This window comes from Oncorhynchus tshawytscha, linkage group LG21 (assembly GCF_018296145.1).
Source record: "Oncorhynchus tshawytscha isolate Ot180627B linkage group LG21, Otsh_v2.0, whole genome shotgun sequence".
NCBI classification, from domain to species: domain Eukaryota; kingdom Metazoa; phylum Chordata; class Actinopteri; order Salmoniformes; family Salmonidae; genus Oncorhynchus; species Oncorhynchus tshawytscha.
The window spans coordinates 6664894-6686637 of NC_056449.1; the positions used below are offsets into that span (position 1 = coordinate 6664894).

General features: G+C 49.8%; 1 protein-coding gene across 1 annotated transcript in view; it reads left to right on the top strand.

Moving 5' to 3' along the window:
- Positions 1 to 21744, top strand: part of LOC112220473 (dedicator of cytokinesis protein 2) — a 186137-nt gene that overhangs the window by 48400 nt on the left and 115993 nt on the right. Inside the window, exon 25 of the mRNA XM_042302941.1 lies at positions 6422 to 6528. Within this exon, the coding sequence (XP_042158875.1) occupies positions 6422 to 6528 (107 nt within the window). The remainder of the gene's footprint in view (positions 1 to 6421; positions 6529 to 21744) is intronic.

Sequence of the window (21744 nt, forward strand, 5' to 3'; positions counted from 1 at the left end):
TGCTACGTGTTTACAATTGAAATGAAAGTGTTTAATTAAAACGGTAGCTCGAGACTCCGCAATATTGCTCTTCTAGCCTTGCTGAACAATTGATCTAATTCTCCACTTCCCCACCCTCTCTCACCCTTTCCTTTCATTTTCCTTTCACTGTCTCTCTTTCTCCCTTTCCCTCTCCCTTTACCCTCTCTCCACACCCCCTCGCTCTCCCTCTTCCTCTCTCCACACCCCCTCGCTCTCCCTCTTCCTCTCTCCACCCCCCTCGCTCTCCCTCTTCCTCTCTCCACACCCCCTCCCTCTCCCTCTTCCTCTCTCCACACCCCTCCCTCTCCCTCTTCCTCTCTCCACACCCCTCTTCCTCTCCACACCCCCCTCTTCCTCTCTCCCTCTTCTTCCTCTCTCCACACCCCCTCGCTCCCTCTTCCTCTCTTCCTCTTCTCTCACCACCCCCTCCCTCTCCTCTTCCTCTCTCCACCCCCCTCTCCCTCTTCCTCTCTTCCTCTCCCTCTTCCTCTCTCCACCCCCCTCGCTCCCCTCTTCCTCTCCCCCCCCCTCTCTCCCCTCTCCTCTCTTCCTCTCTCCACACCCCTCCCTCTCCCTCTTCCTCTCTCCACACCCCTCCCTCCCTCTCCTCTCCTCCCTCTCCCTCTTCCTCCTCCACACCCCCTCCCTCTCCTCTTCCTCTCTCCACACCCCCTCCCTCTTCCCTCTTCCTCTCCCTCTTCCTCACCCCCTCCCTCTCCCTCTTCCTCTCTCCACACCCCCCCTCTCCCTCTCCCCCCCCTCCCTCCCTCTTCCTCTCTCCACACCCCCTCCCTCTCCCTCTTCCTCTTCTCCACCCCCTCCTCTCTCCCTCTTCCTCTTCCTCTCCACACCCCCTCCCCTCTCCCTCTTTCCACACCCCCTCTTCCTCTTCCTCTCTCCACACCCCTCCCTCCCTCTTCCTCTCTCCACACCCCCTCTCCCCTCTTCCTCTCTCCACACCCTCCCTCCCCTCTTCCTCTCTCCACACCCCCCCTCTCTTCCTCTCTCCACCCCTTCCTCTTCCTCCACACCCCCTCCTCTCCTCTTCCTCTCTCCACACCCCCCTCCCTCCTCTCTCCACACCCCTCCCTCTCTTCCTCTCTCCACACACCCCCTCCCTCTCCCTCTTCCTCTCTCCACACCCCTCCTCTCCCTCTTCCTCTCTCCACACCCCTCTCCTCTTCCTCTCTCACACCCCTCCCTCTCCTCTTCCTCTCTCCACACCCCTCCCTCTTCCTCTCTCCACACCCCCTCTCTCCTCTTCCTCTCTCCACACCCCCTCTCCTCTCCTCTTCCTCTCTCCACACCCCCTCCCTCTCCCTCTTCCTCTCTCCACACCCCCTCCCTCCCTCTTCCTCTCTCCACACCCCCTCCCTCTTCCTCTCCACACCCCTCCTCTCCCTCTTCCTCTCTCCACACCCCCTCTCTCTCCTCTTCCTCTCTCCACACCCCCTCCCTCTCTCCTCACCCCCTCTTCCTCTCCCTCTTCCTCTCTCCACACCCCCTCCCTCCTCTTCCTCTCTCCCACCCCCTCCCTCTCCCTCTTCCTCTCTCCACCCCTCCCTCTCCCTCTTCCTCTCTCCACACCCCCTCTCTCTTCCTCTCTCCACCCCTCCCCTCTTCCTCTCCACACCCCCTCCCTCTCCCTCTTCCTCTCTCCACACCCCCTCCCTCTCCCTCTTCCTCTCCACCCCTCTCTCCCCTTCCTCTCTCCACACCCTCCCCTCTTCTCCCTCTTCCTCTCTCCACACCCCCTCCCTCTCCCTCTTCCTCTCTCCCACCCCCCTCCTCCCCTCTTCCTCTCTCCACACCCCCCCCTCTTCCTCTCTCCCTCCCTCCTCTCCACCCCCTCCCTCCCTCTTCCTCTCTCCACCCCCTCCCCCTCTTCCTCCCACACCCCTCCCTCTCCCTCTTCCTCTCTCTCCACCCCCTCCCTCCCTCTTCCTCTCTCCACACCCCCTCCTCTCTCCCTCTCTCCACACCCCCTCCCTCTCCCTCTTCCTCTCTCCACACCCCTCCCTCTCCCTCTTCCTCTCTCCACACCCCCACTCCCTCCCTCTCTCCACCCCCCTCTTCCTCTTCCTCCCACACCCCTCCCACTCCCTCTTCCTCTCTCCACACCCCTCCCTCTCCCTCTTCCTCTCTCCACACCCCCTCCCACTCCCTCTTCCTCTCTCCCCTCCCACTCCCTCTTCCTCTCTCCACACCCCCTCTCTCCACTCTTCCTCTCTCCACACCCCCCTCTCTTCCTCTTCCACACCCCTCTCTCTCACATCCCTCTCTCCACACCCCTCCCTCTTCCTCTCTCACCCCCCTCTCTCCCTCTTCCTCTCTCCACACCCCCTCCCTCTCTCTTCCTCTCTCCACACCCCCTTCCTCTCCCACACCTCCCTCTTCCTCTCTCCACACCCCCCCTCTTCCTCTCTCCCTCCCCTCCCACCTCCCTCCCTCTTCCTCTCTCCACACCCCCTCCCTCTCCTCTTCCTCTCTCCACACCCCCTCCCTCTCCCTCTTCCTCTCTCCACACCCCCTCCCTCTCCTCTCTCCACACCCCTCCCTCTTCCTCTCTCCACCCCCTCCCTCCCTCTTCCTCTCTCCACACCCCCTCCCCTCTTCCTCTTCCTCTCTCCACACCCTCTTCCCTCTCCCCCTCTCCCTCTTCCTCTCTCCACACCCCCTCCCTCTCCCTCTTCCTCTCTCCACACCCCCTCTCTCTCCTCTTCCTCTCTCCACCCCCCTCCTCCCTCTCCACCCCCTCCCTCTCCTCCTCTCTCTTCCACCCCCTCCCTCACTCTTCCTCTCTCCACACCCCCTCCCTCCCTCTTCCTCTCTCCACACCCCCTCCTCTCCCTCTTCCTCTCTCCACACCTCCCCCACCCTCTTCCTCTCTCCCACCCCCTCCCTCTTCCTCTCTCCACACCCTCCCTCTCCCTCTTCCTCTCTCCACATCCCCTCCTCTCCCTCTTCCTCTCCACACCCCCTCCCTCTCCCTCTTCCTCTCTCCACACCCCCTCCCTCTCCCTCTTCCTCTCTCCACACCCCTTCTCCCCCCCTCTCCCTCCCTCTTCCTCTCTCTCCACACCCCCTCTCCTCTTCCTCTCTTCCTCTCCTCTCTCCACCTTCCCCTCCACACCCCCCTCTTCCCTCTCTCCACACCCCTCCCCTCCCTCTCTCCTCTTCCCTCTCTCCTCCACCCCCTCCCACTCCCTCTTCCTCTCTCCACACCCCTCCCCCTCCCTCTTCCTCTCTCCACACCCCCTCCCTCCCCTCTTCCTCTCTCCACACCCCCCTCCCTTCTCTCCTCTCCCCTTCCTCTCTCCCTCTCCCTTCCTCTCCCTCTCCCTCTTCCTCTCTCCACACCCCCTCCCACTCCCTCTTCCTCTCTCCACACCCCCTCTCCTCTCACTCTTCCTCTCTCCACACCCCCTCCCACTCCCTCTCTTCCTCTCTCCACATCCTCCTCTCCCTTCCTCTTCCTCTCTCCACACCTTCCTCTCTCCACACCCCCTCTCCTCTTCCTCTCTCCACACCCCTCCCTCTCCCTCTTCCTCTCTCCACACCCCCCCTCCTTCCTCTCCACACCCCCCTCTCCCTCTTCCTCTCTCCACACCCCCCTCTCTCCTCTCTCACACCCCTCCCTCTTCCTCTCTCCCACACCCCCTCCCTCTCCCTCTTCCTCTCTCCACACCCCCTCCCCCCTCTTCTCTCTCTCCTCTTCCTCTCTCCACACCCCCTCCCACTCCCTCTTCCTCTCTCCACACCCCTCCCTCTCCCTCTTCCTCTCTCCACACCCCTCTCCTCTTCCTCTCTCCACACCCCTCCCACTCCCTCTTCCTCTCTCCACCCCCCTCCCCTCTTCCTCTCTCCACACCCCCTCTTCCTCTCTCCCACACCCCCTCTCTCTCCTCTTCCTCTCTCCACACCCCTCCCTCCCTCTTCCTCTCTCCACACCCCTCTCCCCTTCCTCCCTCCCTCTTCCTCTCTCCACACCCCTTCCTCTCTCACATCTTCTTCCTCTCTCCACACCCCCTCCCACTCCCTCTTCCTCTCTCCACACCCCCTCCCACTCCCTCTTCCTCTCTCCACACCCCCTCCCTCTTCCTCTCTCCCTCTCCCCTCTTCCTCTCTCCACACCCCCTCCCACTCCCCCTTCCTTCCACCCCCTCTCCACACTCTTCCTCTCTCCCACCCCCTCCCACTTCCTCTTCCTCTCTCCACCCCCACTCCCTCTTCCTCTCTCCACACCCCCTCTTCTCTCACTCTTCCTCTCTCCACACCCCTCCCACTCCCTCTTCCTCTCTCCACACCCCCTCCCACTCCCTTCTCTCTCCACACCCCCTCCCACTCTCTTCCTCTCTCCACACCCCCTCCCTCTCTTCCCCTCTTCTTCCTCTCTCCACACCCCTCCCACTCCCTTCCTCTCTCCACACCCCTCCCTCTCTTCCTCTCTCCACACCCCCTCCCTCTCTTCCTCTCTCCACACCCCCTCCCCTCTTCCTCTCCTCTCCCCCTCCCTCTTCCTCTTCCACACCCTCCCCTCCCTCCTCTCTCCACACCCCTCCCACTCCCTCTTCCTCTCTCCACACCCCTCCCACTCCCTCTTCCTCTCTCCACACCCCTCCCTCTTCCTCTCCACTCTTCCTCTTCCTCTCCCACACCCCTCCCCTCCCTCCCCTCTTCCTCTCTCCCACTCCCTCTTCCTCTCTCCACCCCCTCTCCAATCTTCTCCTCTCTCCACACCCCTCCCACTCCCTCTTCCTCTCTCCACACCCCCTCCCTCTCCCTCTTCCTCTCTCCACACCCCTCCCTCCCTCTTCCCCTCTCCCTCTCCTCACCCTCCCTCTTCCTCCCCCTCCCTCTTCCTCTCCACCCCTCCCCCTCTTCCTCTCCCCCCCCTCCCTCTTCCTCTCTCCACACCCCCTCCCTCTCCCTCTTTCCTCTCTCCACACCCTCCCTCCTTTCCTCTCTCCACACCCCCTCCCTCTCTCCCTCTTCCTCTCTCCACACCCCCCACTCCCTCTCCCCCTCCCTCTTCCTCTCTCCACCCCCCTCCCTCTTCCTCTCTCCACCCCACTCCATCTTCCTCTCTCCACACCCCCTCCCACTCCCTCTTCCTCTCTCCACACCCCCCACTCTCTCCTCTTCCTCTCTCCACACCCCCCACTCCCTCTTCCTCTCCACACCCCTCCCCACTCTCCCTCTCTCCACCCCCTCCCTCCCTCTTCCTCTCTCCACACCCCCCCCTCCCCCTCCCTCTTCCACACCCCCTCCCACTCCCTCTTCCTCTCTCCACACCCCCTCTCTCCCTCTTCCTCTCTCCACACCCCCTCCCTCCCCTCTTCCTCTCTCCACCTCCTCCCTTCCTCTCTCCACCCCCTCCCACTCCCTCTTCCTCTCTCCACACCCCCCTCTCCCCTTCCTCCCCTCTTCCTCTCTCTTCACACCCCTCCCCCCTTTCCTCCCTCTCCCCTTCCTCTCTCCACCCCCTCCCCCTCCACACCCCCTCCCTCTCCCTCTTCCTCTCCCACTCCCCTCTTCCTCTCCACCCCCTCCCACTCCCTCTTCCTCTCTCCACCCCCTCCCTCCCTCTTCCTCTCTCCACACCCCCTCCCTCTCCCTCTTCCTCTCTCCACACCCCCTCCCCACTCCCTCTTCCTCTCTCCACCCCCCTCCCACTCCCTCTTCCTCTCTCCACCCCCCTCCCCCTCTTCCTCTCCACCCCCTCCCTCTCCATGCCTCTCTTTCCTCTCTCCACACCCCCTCCCACTCCCTCTTCCTCTCTCCACACCCCCTCCCTCTCCCCCTTCTCTCTCTCCACACCCCCCCACTCCCTCTTCCTCTCTCCACACCCCTCCCACTCCCTCTTCCTCTCTCCACACCCCCCCTCCCCTTCCCCCATCTTCCTCTCTCCACACCCCTCCCTCTCCCTCTTCCTCTCTCCACACCCCCTCCCTCTCCCCCTTCCTCTCTCCACACCCCCTCCCTCTCCCTCTTCCCTCTCTCCACACCCCCCTCTCCCACACCCCTCCCTCTTCCTCTCTCCACACCCCCCCCTCCCTCTTCCTCTCTCCACACCCCCCCTCCTTCCTCTCCCCCCCCTCCTCCTCTCCACCCCTCCCACCCCTCTTCCTCTCTCCACACCCCCTCCCTCTTCCTCTCTCCACACCCCCCACTCCCCTCCCTCTTCCTCTCTCCACACCCCCTCCCACTCCCTCTTCCTCTCTCCACACCCCCTCCCTCTCCCCCTTCCTCTCTCCACACCCCTCCCACTCCCTCTTCCTCTCTCCACCCCCTCCCACTCCCTCTTCCTCTCTCCACACCCCCTCCCACTCCCTCTTCCTCTCTCCACACCCCCTCCCTCTCCCCCTTCCTCTCTCCATGCCTCCTTTCCTCTCTCCAGTCAGTTGCTGTATGAATTCTACACCTGTATCCCTGCTGACAAACTGCAGAAACAGAAGGTGTCCTCCATGGCCGAGATCGTCAGCAGCAAACTCTTCGAAAAACAGGGTAAGACAAACCTCCATGCTAGACAACGGACCAATGACTGACCTCTATGTTAACTACCATAGGAGCAGCCAACCAATCGCACACCTCATCTCGAAAGAGGCTAAAACTCGGCCTATTTGGGTAGATAGAGAAGGGTCTGCCCAATGTCAGATGCAAGGTCATACAACCTTGACTATTATGAGAACATCCTACATCACCATTTAAACACACTACAACCCCACTTCACTCCCTCGCCTTCCCTCCACTCAGAATCTATTATGAAGGCCTTACGGGCCTGTAGTGGTGTGATAAGTGGCAAATCGACTCCCTAAGTGGCCCCCCAGTCAGATTGATGGAAGACTCTGGGTGCTACTGTTCTCTAATTGGCTCCTGATAAGTGGTCCGAGCTGTCGCCACAACACCAGACACAACTGACAGATTGCTATTGTTGTCATCGCTCTGCTGTTTGTTTTTAAACTGATATCTGAATGAATATGTTAAAGAGAGAGAGATCAGAAAGAGAGAGAGAAAAAGCAGATGGAGAGAGCGAGAGCCCAGCAGCAGCAGAAGAAGCTTGTTGGCAGATAAACAGACATCTACCCCCCTCCCCTTCATCCCCGTAACACCTAACACCCCCATCCTCTCTCCTCCCTGCTTCTCACTCCCTGGCCCATCTTTGTCTCCGGGTGACGGATGATGTTGTAACTGGGGAGTGTGTGTGTGTGTGTGTGTGTGTTTGTTTTGTTGTGTGTGTGTGTGTTCCGTTGCCGGTTTGCCGTTGATGATTATCGATGTTGTTTTTGCTCGACGTTGCCGTGGGTGAGTCATCAGTCAGCCGTGGCCCTTAGCTGCCTTGTATTGTGGGTGAATGGGGGAGAGGAGCGGGTAGAATAGTGGGGAGCTTGACGTGGCGCGACACGGCTCGGCCTGGACACTCCTCCCATATTGATTATTGTGGCGTTGATTCATTCCCCCGGGGCTCCGGGCACCCTGCGGCCGATGGCCAACTGTCACTGTACCCAGAGTCACCAACCACCACACACTGCATTAATACAGGGAGAGAGGAGAGAGAGAGGGAGTGGAGGGGAGAGAGGAAGAGGGGGAGGGAGAGATGGAAGGGAGGGGAGAGAGGGAGAGGGAGGGGGAGAGGGGAGAGGGAGGGGGAGCGAGGGAGATAGAGAGGAAGGGAGGGAGGGAGTGAGGGTAAGGGCAATGTAGAGAGTAGGGGGAGAGATTAAAGAAAGTAGGGGGAGAGATTAAAGAGAGAGAGAGAGAGAGAGAGAGAGAGAGAGATTGACCTCTGTGTTTGTTAGCTGGATAGATACACACAAAGTTCATGTATATATTATCAAGCCCTAATCATTCCTCATACCATCAGCTGACCTTTGACTCTCTCTATGCCCGTCACCGTGCATAAAAACACAATTCCAAGGTTCCCTGTTTGACTGCCTTGTTTATCTGTTTATTTATTAATTCATTCCATCTCAATCCAGAGACTCAGACCTAATTGAGGGCTGACTCTCGTTTTAATTAAGATGTATTTGGCATTGTAAATGTAGGCCTGTTTGTGGTGGGAGCATTTAGGCCAGTGAAATATGCAGGAGGGAAAATTATACATTTATACCAGCTAATGGCTTCTGGTCTGCTATCACTGCCTCCCAATACATATTTAATCTACCTGCCTGCCTCCCACCATTCACTGGGGACACACTGAGTGACAGGGGAGAGATGGAATAGTGTGCGTGTGACCGAGGGGATATATTTATGTGTATGTGTATGTGATTTTGCAATATGTGTGTGTTTCTTGGGCTGGTTGTCTCTGTCCTAGGGTTGATGACACACAGTTGGACCCATGGACCGCAGGTAACATTTGAACAGATTGGATTTTCTCCCCTCTAGATTTATTTGACATATGTTCCATGGATTAAGGAGCCTGCAGGCAGATACTGTACACACGTACACAAGCACGCACATACACACATGCATATATACACACACACACACACACACACATGTGTTTCATAAGGGTTAATCTGGTTCTGGTTTCCCCATAATTAAATTACATTCACGAGAAGCATTACGGCACAACTTAGCCAAATTATTCTGACGTCAGACAGTCACAGTGACAGATTGAGCACATCAATACTGGATGAGATGGTAGAAAAAAACCTGAGAGATTAGGGGAAAAAGACAAATGAAATAACTAGTCTGTTTTTTATTTGTTTAAGGAAGGAGAATGTGGAAAATAGTTTCCTAGGGTTAGAAGCTTGAAATGTAGATTGATATAAAGTGGCGTTAGCAGTGGATACATAGGAAGAGAAGATAGAGAGAAGAGAGTGAAAGGATGATAGATCCTCCAGAAGTTTAGTTTTCCTACATTTTTGCTCAGCAGCCCGCAGCCCTGTTCTGTAAGCTCGCAATAAGTCACTCAGCCACGGAGCAGGAGGGGAGGGCCGAGACAGGAGGAAGGTTGAAGTCGCCAAGTACGAAGAGCGGCGAGCCATCATCAGGAAATTAGCTTACCAAGGTGTCAAGCTCATTGAGTAACTCTCCAAGGACACCTGGGGGTGTGACAGTGACAGCATGGAATTCAAATGAGCAGATGGACAGGTGAGAGAGGGAGAAAAGACACATCTCCTATTAGGAGAAATGAGTAGCCCTGTGCCACCGCAGAGATAACCAGATGCTCTCAGACTTTGAGAGAAAACGTAGTCAGATGAAGAGCGGGCAGCTGGACTAGCAGTGTTCTCTGGGGGATCCATGGCTCGGGCAAAAAAGGGACTGAAGGGCAGCATAAGCTGAGATGAACTCAGCGCTCTTGTTCACAGATCAGCAGTTCAAACTGCTGCCAGAGACCAGGAATTCCACATGGGTTGTGCGTGCAGGATACACTAAATTAGAACGGTTGCAGCCAAGAGGTGGGGAGAGTCTATATAGCCTGTAGGGAGAGGAGAAGATAGGTATGGAAAACACACACATAGTTGTCAAAGCTACAAAATAACAAAATGAGATCATCCGACAATAACTAGTTAAGATACTAAAGTGAGAGAGTGGTGTGGAGCATTCCTCTTTTTACTTCCTTGAATAACTCGACAGAACCGCCTTTGTTTCGGCGACCGCCTTATTTTTGCGACGAGACCACCGCTTACAGCTGCCACGGAGAAAACTGTCGAGACTGAAGTACTAATACTAATTGCTAATTGCCTTGCAAAGGTGAAGAGCACACCTCCCGGTACTAATTGCTGATTGCCTAGAAGAGGAGAAACCACTCCCCCTCCAATACAGCTACTGATTACGAAAATAACATCATTCACAAATTGCCCTGGTTGATGTGTCAATGATCATCTTCAAGGTAATAGCAGTCAGCAGTTCACATACCAAGTAGGCTACTGGGAAAACAGGCAGCACTTAAAGTAGATGGCCCTATCTAGTAAAAAGACAGTACTAGACAACAACAGATAAGATACAAAACATTTTACGTGTCAGTCTTGGAGATATCAGGAGTCCTCTTTGACTGTGCATTTCCGGCAATTCTTACTTTTGCCACTAGAGGGTGATCAGACGATTTCTTGGGGTCTGTCCTCCCGAAGTTGTTGACTGTTTTTTGTGCTTGCCAGTTAGCTAGCAGATCTCAGCTGTTAGCAGTCAATGGCTAGCAGTTTCTTACAGGCGATAAAAACGGATGATTGCCATATTTCTTTTGAGTCTTTACTGAATTATTTAGTGTAACATATTAAACATTAAACCTCATAAATAAGTCATGGTAACCTTGTAAACAATTAATTTAGACTGGATGTTTATTTTAAACAGCCGTTTATTTGCTGAAATGTGTGCCGTTGCTCGGCTATTAAAATGCACAGGCGGCTATTTAAGACTTTCAATATTACGGTATACAAAATCCAACGGTATGTAACTAGATAGTTCAGTCCTCCAGTGTGTTATCGAGGGTAAATATGAGCCATTCCAATTGTTGGCTATACATTGTTTTGCAGCAATTATACCTACATTACAAAACCTTTCAATGCTCCTTATAGGACACATCACTGCAATCTATGCTACTCTGGTGATCTCTGTAAACTGGTCATCTCTGTATACCCATCGCAAGACCCACTGGTTGATGCTTATTTATGAAACCCTCGTAGGCCTCACACACCCCTATCTGAGATATCTACTGCAGCCCTAATCCTCCACATATAACACCAGTTCTGCCAGTCACATTCTGTTAAAGTTCCCCAAAGCACACACATCCCTGGGTCGCTCATATTTTCAGTTTGCTGCAGCTAGCAACTGGAACGTCCCAGCAGGAGGCCTTTTGGCTTTTGGCAGGCCGTCATTGCAAATAAGAATTTGTTCTTTAACTGACTTGCCTAGTTAAATAAAGGTGAAATAATATATATACTGTATATACAAAAATAAATGTAGCCCTAATATTTAAATTTCCCAACAGACAAAATCGTGGAGATGGATGGATATACATTGACACACCCAATGACATGATAGCGCATATATGATCCCAGAATGGCATCAGTTTATCACAGAAGCACAGCATAGGGTTCCATTGTGCTTTTTGTAACTCCCGCAGAGATGTGACTTTTCTGGTTACATTACATTCCTTCTGGCAGGAGTGTAGTAAGTCCTATGAACAATCTCAAATTGCAGTAGTTTATGTCTTATTTTGCAGGAGCAGGTATGACATTTTCACATGTCCGTGACCAGTGGTTCTCTTCAATTTCTTCCTTATAAGTTCTGAACCATCAGGCAGAGTTTCAGTCAACACTTTATATAATTTGGCAATTAACTTCTTTGGCGTAGCAGCTTCTTTCAGTATTTTTTCCTATGCTAGATACCTTCGGTACATCCAGATTCTGTGGAAGAGACTTCTGAGTTGTAAGAACGTAAAGAAATCGGCTTTGGATAATCCACATCTTCCTTGTAATTTGATTGAATGACAGCAGAGGTCCGTCATAGCACACATGTTCAAAATGTATTATGCCACTTTGGAACCAGGACTTAAAGGTGTTTTCATTGAGCACTTGAGGTAAGGTGGGGTTATTCCAAATAGGGGTACTTATTGGTATTGGTTATTGGTTATTTCCACCTCATGAATGGATGTACATTTTCCCAAATACGAATGGAATTGAGAATCATTGGATTGTCAGCTTTTTTTTTCTCTTCAACGCCTTGGACCCGAAGTAGTTTTTAGATCATAAGGTTTTACACTCATGGCTTCGATTCCCCTCCATGTACAAGGATAGTCTGCTGTCCATTGTCTAAGTGAAACCAGTTGAGCAGCCCAGTAATACAGCTTCATTTGAGGTAGTCCAAGACCTTCAGCTTTACAGGGTAAGTGTAAAACAGTCCATTTGACTCTTGAGGTCTTTCAATTCCAAACGAAGTTTGAGAGCAGGCCATTTATTATATAAAAAAAGTTTGATAGAATTGACACTGGCATGGCCTGGAATTAAATAAATTAACCATCGCAACGTGTTCATTTTGAGAAATAGGGAGAGATCTCCATCTTTGAACATCAGATTCAATCTTTTTTATTAACTGAAATAATGCCCATTTTCCTTTTTCTCCCAACTGACTTTGAATCCTTATACAGTAGTAAAATAAATGACAGAGAATGTTCTGGTACAGATAAATAAATTAAAATGCCATCTGGATATGTTGCAGGTCCCAGTTTTGGGACTGGTGCAGCAGATAATAGTTCCTGTAAAACAGGATAAATGATGAAACAGGAGAACGTGGCTTCTCTTTCAAAGGTTCTCAATTCTTTTATTCAACAGTGCAAATTGTCTTTTTATGTCTTTTCGTTGTATTTTTTAAAGGTATTTAATAATTTGTCTCATAAATCCCTGACATTATTATTTCATAAACATATCAAAAATACATCAATTTACACATAACAAATATTATATTGCAATCCAATTCACATCCTAAAATTCTTTACATTTATGCCCCTAACACATTTACTCTTAATTTGAATTCAAATCAAATCAAGGTTTATATGTCATGTGCGCCGAATACAACAGGTGTAAACCTTACAGTGAAATGCTTACTTACAGGCTCTAACCAATGGTGCCAAAAAAAAGGTATGTGTGTGTGTGTAGGTAAGCAAAGAAATAAAACGACAGTAGAAAGACATTTGAAAAAAGAGTAGCAAAGGCTATATACAGACACCTGTTAGTCAGGCTTATTGAGGTAGTATGTACATGTAGGTATCGTTAAAGTGACTGTGCATATATGATGAACAGAGAGTAGCAGAAGCGTAAGGAGAGACCTGTTTAGGTCGTAAAAAATTCACCTGTTTAGGTTATAATAATGTAGTTCACTGTTGCCCACTATGGCCCCATAAGACATTCTAAAACATGAAAGCCTTTCAAGACTGGTGTAACTCATTAGAAGTTACTTTATACCCATGCTCAAAATAAATTCACACAGTGTAATGCTAATTATTGGAAAACGACTGAACAAGCTAGCATAGAGCTAACCGAAGCTAGCAACCAACTGACCGGAGCTAGCCAATAGCTAGCAGCTTTTCTAACCTTTACAGTACAACAATTACAAAGTTCTTACCAACTGACCGGAGCTAGTAAACAGCTAACGGAGCTAGCCAAAAGCTAACCGGAGCCAGCCAATAGCTAGCAGCTTTTCTAACTTTTACAGTACAACAATTACAAAGTTCTTAAACATCACAGTTGCAACATTAAATTCTCTAACCCGTTAGGATATTTTCAGGAGTCTCTTTTTCAAATCGTTTTTTTTTAATCAAAGGAATGCACCGCCATCTTTTCATTTTACACTCAACATGCGTTTTCTGTCTAATATAACGTTTTACAATTACTGTGTTGTTTCAAACCATTACAATCACTTCAACAGGCAAGTTACAAAACTATGTGAATACTTGCAAAAGTATTCATCCCCCTTGGCGTTTTTCCTATTTTGTTGCTTTACCTGTAATTTAAATTTGACTTGGATTTCATGTAGTGGACATACACAAAATAGTCAAAATTGGTGAAGTGAAAATAAAAAGATTACTTGTTTCAAAAAATAATACGGAAAAGTTGTGCGTGTTTATGTATTCACCCCCTGTGCTATGAAACCCCTAAATAAGATATGGTGCAACCGATTACCTTCAGAAGTCACATAATTAGTTAAATAAAGTCCACCACATGATCTGTCACATGATCTCAGTATATATACACCTGTCCTGAAAGGCCCCAGAGTCTGCAACACCATTAAGCAAGCGGCACCATGAAGACCAAGGAGCTCTCCAAACAGGTCAGGGACAAAGTTGTGGAGAAGTACAGATCAGGGTTGGGTTATAAAAAAATATCAGAAACTTTGAACATCCCACAGAGCATCCATTATTAAAAAATGGAAAGAATATGGCACCACAAACCTGCCAAGAGGGCCACCCTCCAAAACTCACAGACCAGGCAAGGAGGCCATTAATCAGAGAGGCAACAAAGAGACCAAAGATAACCCTGAAGGAGCTGCAAAGCTCCACAGTGGAGATTGGAGTTTCTGTCCATAGGACCACTTTAAGCCGTACACTCCCCAGAGCAGGGCTTTATGGAAAAGTGGCCAAAAAAAAGGCCATTGCTTAAAGAAAAAAACAAGCAAACACGTTTGGTGTTCACCAAATGGCACGTGGGAAACTCCCCAAACATATGGAAGAATGTACTCTGGTCAGATATGACTAAAATGTAGCTTTTTGGCCATCATGAAAACGCTATGTCTGGTGCAAACCCAACACCTCATCACCCTGAGAACACCATCCCCTCAGTGAAGCATGCTGGTGGCAGCGTCATGCTGTGGGGATGTTTTTCATCGGCAGGGACTGTCAATTGGTTAGAATTGAAGGAAGGATGGATGGCGCTAAAAACAGGGAAATTCTTGAGGGAAACATGTTTCAGTCTTCCAGAGATTTGAGACTGGGACGGAGGTTCACCTTCCAGCAGGATGATGACCTTAAGCATACTGCTAAAGCAACACGAGTGGTTTAAGGGGAAACATTTAATTGTCTTGGAATAGCCTAGTCGAAGCCTAGACCTCAATCCAATTGAGAATCTATGGAATGACTTAAAGATTGCTGTACACCAGCGGAACTCATCCAACTTGAAGGAGCTGGAGCAGTTTTGCCTTGAAGAATGAGCAAAAATCCCAGTGGCTAGACGTGCCAAGCTTATAGAGACATACCCCAAGACTCTTGCATCTGTAATTGCTGCAAAAGGTGTCCTTACAAAGTATTGACGTTTTCTGGTTTGATTTGATTTGATTTGGTCTTTTGTCTTATTTTTCACAATAAAACATATTTTGCACCTTCAAAGTGGTAGGCACTTTGTGGTAGGCAATCAAATGGTAGGCAATCAAATGAAACAAATCCCCCCAAAATTAATTTTAATTCCAGGTTGTAAGGCAACAAAATTGAAAAAATGCCAAGGGGGTGAGTTCTTCTGCAAGCCACTGTATGAGGACACACAGGTGCAGGATAGCATTTAGTCCCAGTGTGGAGCAAACACATCTAACTGTCCCCTATTGGCCAACAGTATTCTAAATACACTGCAATGATTTCAGTAAAAGTATTCTTGCCCAATACAAATAAACAATACATAAACACAAATGTGACCATACATTTTGTGTGCGTCACACATACAATGATATCTATCACATGTGGCAGCACAAGAACTGTTCATTGGAAGCTTCATTAAATCGTTCATTAAATGGTTTGTTGAGATTGGTGTGGAAGAACTTGACTGGTCTGCACAGATCCCTGACCTCAACCCCATCTAACACCTTTTTGTGATGAATTGGAACGCCGACTGTGAGCCAGGCCTAATCGCCCAACATCAGTGCCCAACTACACTAATGCTCTTGTGGCTGAATGGAAGCAAGTCCCTGCAGCAAAGCCTTCCCAGAAGAGAGGAGGCTGTTATAGCAGCAAAGGGGGTACCAACTCCATTTTAATGCCCATGATTTTGCAATGAGATGTTCGACAAGCAGGTGTCCACATACTTTCGGTCCCCAGTGTCCCCTTACTAATAGTTAGTGCTTCAACTTGTTCCTCAAATATTCCCTACCAGTGAATTAAGGAAGTTCTGACAAAGTCTGAGGATATTTTTCAACTAAAGTAAAGGACAGTAATGTTAGGAGTAAAGTAGGAAGCCCAGGATTCAATAGTCAGATGTTAATGTGTCATGAAAGGAGTGGGGATTTTTGGCCTGGAAAAGTGGTTTTATACTCTGACTGAATGGGAGCTAATAATTTAGGTTTTTACCCCGCTAGTCAAGACCGAGTAAACATGTATCTGACACTGAGACAAGACCGAGACACTCATGTGGTCCAGAGACCAGACTCGAGACCGAGACTGGTCTCGAGTACTACAACACTGCCTTCGACCATACCCAGTTCAAAGGCACTTCAATCTTTTCTCTTGCCCATTGACCCTCTGAATGGCATACATACACAATCCATGTCTCAGTTGTCTTAAGGCTTAAAAATCCTTTAACCTGTCTCCTCCCCTTCATCTACACTGATTGAAGTGGATTTAACAAGTGACATCAATAAGGGTCAAAGCTTTCACCTGGCCAGTCTATGTCTATGGAAAGAGCAGGTGTTCTTAATGTTTTGAACACCCATTGTACATGCGTGCTATATAATATTCTGTACTGCTATTGGTAGGTAGTCATAGCAGAGTGAACTCAGCATTCCATATATTCAGCATAGTAAACAACATTATAGATATGTGATTGGCACATATTCACCCATCTGTTCCATAGAAAATTTGTATTACCTTTATGCTACTGAATCTGGAGTGGTGTGTGTGTGTTTGTGTGTGGGTGTGGGTGTGTGGCAGGTGTACTGGTTCAGTCTTTGATGTCCCCAGCTACAGATTCATCTGTGAAAAAGGCAGATTAGAAGTCAGTCAGAGATATTAATCAGATAGTAATCAAAGATATTTATCATAAACAGAGCAATTATACGTCTGTCCCTGCAGGGCTTTCTCTTATGAAAGGAACCACAATAATATCTACCACATTATTATAATAAGTATGGTAGTCATGCCTGATATGTAGGTGTGTGTGTGTGTGTGTGTGTGTGTGTGTTTGAATGCCCATGTTGGTATGAGACCATACCTACAGTATGTGTATTTTGACTCTATACATCAGTAATGCATATGAGCACCCCAAACGAAAACAGCTAGAACTAGCAGCATATACTGTGGGGTTCTACCTGATCTGCCCAAATCATCTTTGATCACAGCTCTGAACCCATCCCAAATGCAATGATTAGTTACTATGGAAACGGTTGGGTGATGAATTTGGGAGTGTGTGTGTGTGGGGGGGGGGTGGAGAAGTAAGAATAGAGTTTTGTCATTCTGGGAAATGTGCCAGCACAAGCAGCGCAAGCCTCTCTCTATGCTTATGCACGAGGGAAGTGAGTTCGGAAACACTGGAAGTGTGCACAGTCTTCACAAACAAACGCTATATGTCCCAACTCAGAATCAGAATAAGCTTCCGTCAAAAATCTTGCTTCTTGCACGGCATGTGAATGTTATAAAGATATTATTCTGACTATTGGTCAGTCACTGGGATCTGCTTGTAACACCAGCCACACTACACAATAAAGTTAAGACTATTCTGACACTGACAGAACTTTGTCGGAACCTATGGCCCGCCACGTAGTGGTACTTAATCAGCAGATGTAGACCCTGTCACACTGAACGAGACAAAACCTACGAATTTGTTTGGGATGGCATAAAATGGCTAAAATCGTACAGTCTGTGGGTGGGGTTTGAGGAAGAGGACAGACACGGCATAATGACAAATAAATCAGTCACTTAATCCAGAACTCTCTGTCTATCCACTTATCAGTCCAACAAACCAGACAGACAGAAGGACACAGTCAGAGTGAGTTGGCCTATCACCAGTCCTCTCCGACCCTGTACATTTAACGGTTTGTTCCAGGGTTGGTCTCCCCTATTACCGTCTCATTCTCCCCTTCTCAATCTGACTTTGAGCCAGGGATGACAACTAACCATAGAGAGAGAGAGAGAGAGGAGGGGAGGAAGAAATAGTAATTGAAATGGCACCTTATTACCATGCTAGATAGTTTATTGTGTTGGCTGTGACTCGGTGGCGTGAAATGAAAAATGGAAAGGAGCTTTTCAGCTGGCTGCTGATTTATCATGGCTGTTTACCACCACTGCCCGCCAGCCAGAGATGGCTGTCCATTTCTACTTAATTAGACATACACAAGCACTACCCACACGCACATCGTGTATGCGCGCGCGCACACACACACACACACACGAATACGCAAAAACAGAGACTAACAGAGTAAACACCAGTTTTAGAACTGAATAAAGATTAGTACTTCAGGCTATGTGTACATGTCTGTGTGTCTAACAGGGTGATGCTCAATTTAGAATTGAATAGATAATGCCTCAAATTCCAATTCAATTCTTGAATTTGAATTGAATTGCTGAATTGAAGTAGTAGACAGGATACAGAATTGCAAATCGAATTTGAATGAAAGGAAATATAATTCAATTCAGTGAAATTCAAATGCCTATTATATTCTATATTACGTATAGTCTATACAAATATACCACAGGAGGTCGGTGGCAACTTAATTGGGGAGGGCAGCTCGATTCCATGTGTTTGAAGCCATTCCACTTACTGGATGTGGTCTTCAGAAGAGCAGCCCGGGCTCTCTTCCAGGTACGGAGATAGAGGCAGACGAACATCTGGGCATAGGGTATGCTGACTTCTTGCTCAAGGAAGAGAAGGGGCTGATATCCCAAGGAACACTCGAAGGGCGAGAGACCAGTGGCTGAGCAGGGAAGGGTGTTACGGGCATATTCCACCCACACAAGTTGCTTGCTCAAGGTGGTGGGGTTGGCGGAGACGAGGCAACGAAGAGCCGCCTCCAGGTTGTGAGATTGAACGTTAGATTGGGGGTGAAAACCAGAGGACAGGCTGGCCGACAACCCAATGAGGGTGCAGAACGCCTTACAGAACGAGAACTGAGGACCATGGATCCATGGATCCGGAAGACGTCCTGCACCATGGGCTGAGCTGTCTCCTTGGCTGAGGGTAACTTGGGAAGGAGAATAAAATGGGCAGCTTTAGAAAACCTATCCACTAACGTCAGGTCAATGGTGTTGCCATCTGACGGAGGAAGACCAGTAACAAAGTCCAAGGATATATGGGAAAAGGGGCGGTGAGGAAGAGGGAGTGGATGAAGAAGACCAGCCAGAGCTTATTTTGTGCACACACAGTGCAGGTGGCGATAAATGAGGAGACATCGGGAACCATGGAAAGCCACCAAAAGTATCATCAAATGAAAGCCAGGGTCTGACGGGAGCCTGGGGGAGGTCAGTCTCGAGGAATGTGCCCATTCCAGGACCGGGGAACAGGAAGACTCCGGGAAAAACATCCGGTTAGCCTTACGGACCAGGCCCTCTATACCCCAGACGAGTGCAGCCTCCAGACAGGAGGTAGAGAGGATGGTCTCGGGGTCAGACGGGGTAACAGCGGGGCTATTCAAATTTGAGAGTGCATCAGGCTTCACATTCTTGGACCACGTTGGGCCCTGAATAGAGCTGAGGCACTTGACGGTGTGGAGATATTCCAGGTTCTTATGGTCAGTCTACACTAAGAATGGGTGTTCCGCTCCTTCCAACCAGTGCCTCCACTTCTCCAATGCCCTCTTGACGGAGGGGAGTTCTAGATTACCCACATCACAGTTCCTCTCAGCAGGGGTAAGACGATGGGAAAGACAATCGCAGGGGTGCAGCTTTTGGTCCTGGGCAGAACACTGGGACAGGATGGCCCCCACTCCGACATCCGAGGCATCGACCTCCACCACAAACTGATGGGATGGGTCCAGACGGATTAAGATGGGGGCTGTAGTGAATCGATGTTTGACGTTCGAGAACACCTGGTCAGCTGCTGGAGACCATGTGAACGGAACCTTGGGAGAGGTGAGTGCTGAGAGAGTGGAAGCAAGGGTGCTGTAAGCCTGGATTAAGCGGCGGTAGAAATGAGCAAATCCCAGGAAACCCTGCACTCTGGATGTGGGTTGAGGCCAATCCACCACTGCTCTCACCTTGTCTGGATCCATCTGTATGTGTCCTGCACAGATGACGTATCCTAGGAAGAAGATGGTGGAGCGATGGAATTCACACTTCTCCGCTTTAACAAAAGTCTGGTTCTCCAGGAGACGCTGAAGGACCTGTCAGACGTGGAGGACATGCTCTTGAGTTGAACGGGAAGACAAGGATGTCGTCGAGGTAGACAAGCACGAACCGGTACAGCGTGTCCCGGAGCACATCGTTGACCAGGGCCTGGAACACAGCGGGAGTGTTTGTCAGTCCAAATGGCATAACCAAGTACTCATAGTGCCTACTAGCCATGTTAAAGGCTGTCTTCCACTTGTCTCCTTCCCGTATCCAAACCAGATGGTATGTGTTCCGAAAGTCCATCTTTGAGAAGACGGTCACACCCTGAAGAGGTTCGAAAGCAGAGGAGATGAGTGGTAGAGGGTAGCGTTTTTTAACTGTGATGTCTTCAAGGCCCCGGTAGTCGATACACGGGCTCAGGGCTTTGTCCTTCTTCTCTACAAAGAAGAGCGGGAGAGGCGGGAGAGGCAGATGAATGAACACTCCCTACCGCGCAGTCTGCCACACTATGGTAGCTTCCGTGCAGCCTTTCTCCCGGACAACGGAGAATCAAACACCTTCCTAACCTCCGCCACGAACTCCTCCAGAGTGAGGCAAACGGTGGATTGTTGCTCCCACACCGCTGTCACGCAGGCGAGAGCCCTCCTGGACATCAGCATTATAAGATACGCTATCTTCGAGTGATCCGAGGGAAACGAAGAGGACTGCAGCTCGAAGATGAGGGAGCACTGGTAGAGAAACACTTAGCATGTTTCTGGATCTCCAGTGTAGCCGGGATAGGCTGGGGAGAAGTGCCACTGGTAGCGGGGTTACTGAGAGTCTGGGGGTTACCGTAGAGGCTGATATCGGGGTTATTGAGAGTCTGGGGGGTTACTGTAGAGGCTTGGTGTCTAGTAGAATATCCACGGAATTGCTCCAGCAATGCTCTGAAAATGCAGTCGTGGCATTCTGCCAAGTTCTGGAGTCCTTCCTTAAGGGTTTGAAGTAACTCCTTGTCTTCCAATGGAGGCTCCTTGGGAGGAGACAGTGTTGCGGAGCTGGTCCGGGTCTGCTGGGTCAGTCAGGGCCAGTTCGTACTATCACGGCTTAGGCTAAGACCCAGATGCAGACACAGGAGGCGGATAGTACGAGTCTCAGAGTTTATTACAGTGAAATGGGCAGGCGAAAGGTGGGTCAAGGCAGGCAAAGAGTCGTAATCCAAATCAGAGTCAGGCAGGTACAGAACGGCAGGATCAGGGTCAGGACAGGCAGAAAGGTCAGAACTGGGAAGACTAGGAACAACTAAAATTAGAGCACAGGAAACACGGGATCACTCTGGTAGGACTTGATGGGACAAGACGAACAGACAAACAGAAAATGCAGTTATAAATGCACAGGGAATAATTTTTTATTGATTTTATTTCACCTTTATTTAACCAGGTAGGCCAGTTGAGAACAAGTTCTCATTTACAACTGCGACCTGGCCAAGATAAAGCAAATCAGTGCGACACAAACAACAACACAGAGTTACACATGGAATAAACAAATGTACAGTCAATAACACAATAGAAAGGTCTACATACAGTGTGTGCAAATGGCGTGAGGAGGTAAGGCAATAAATAGGCCATAGTAGCGAAGTAATTACAGTTTAGCAAATTAACACTGTAGTGATGGATGAGCAGATGATGATGTGCAAGTAGAAATACTGGTGTGCAAAAGCGCAAAAAAGTAAATAAAAACAATATGGGCATGAGTTAGGTAGATTGGGTGGGTTATTTACAGATGGACTATGTACAGCTGCAGCGATCGGTTAGCTGCTCAGAAAGCTGATGTTTAAAGTTAGTGAGGGAGATATAAGTCTCCAACTTCAGCAATTTTTGCAATTCGTTCCAGTCATAATGGGTGAAGATAGGAGATACCTGGTGGGGGGTGGAGACGAGCACAAAGACAGGTGAAACAGATCAGGGTGTGACAGATATGCTGTATTCTGACCTGTCAGATTCAATGAAACTCTCATGTTCTGTGTGGAAATGATTTTAATTGCACTGCGTTAAATTCCACTTTCT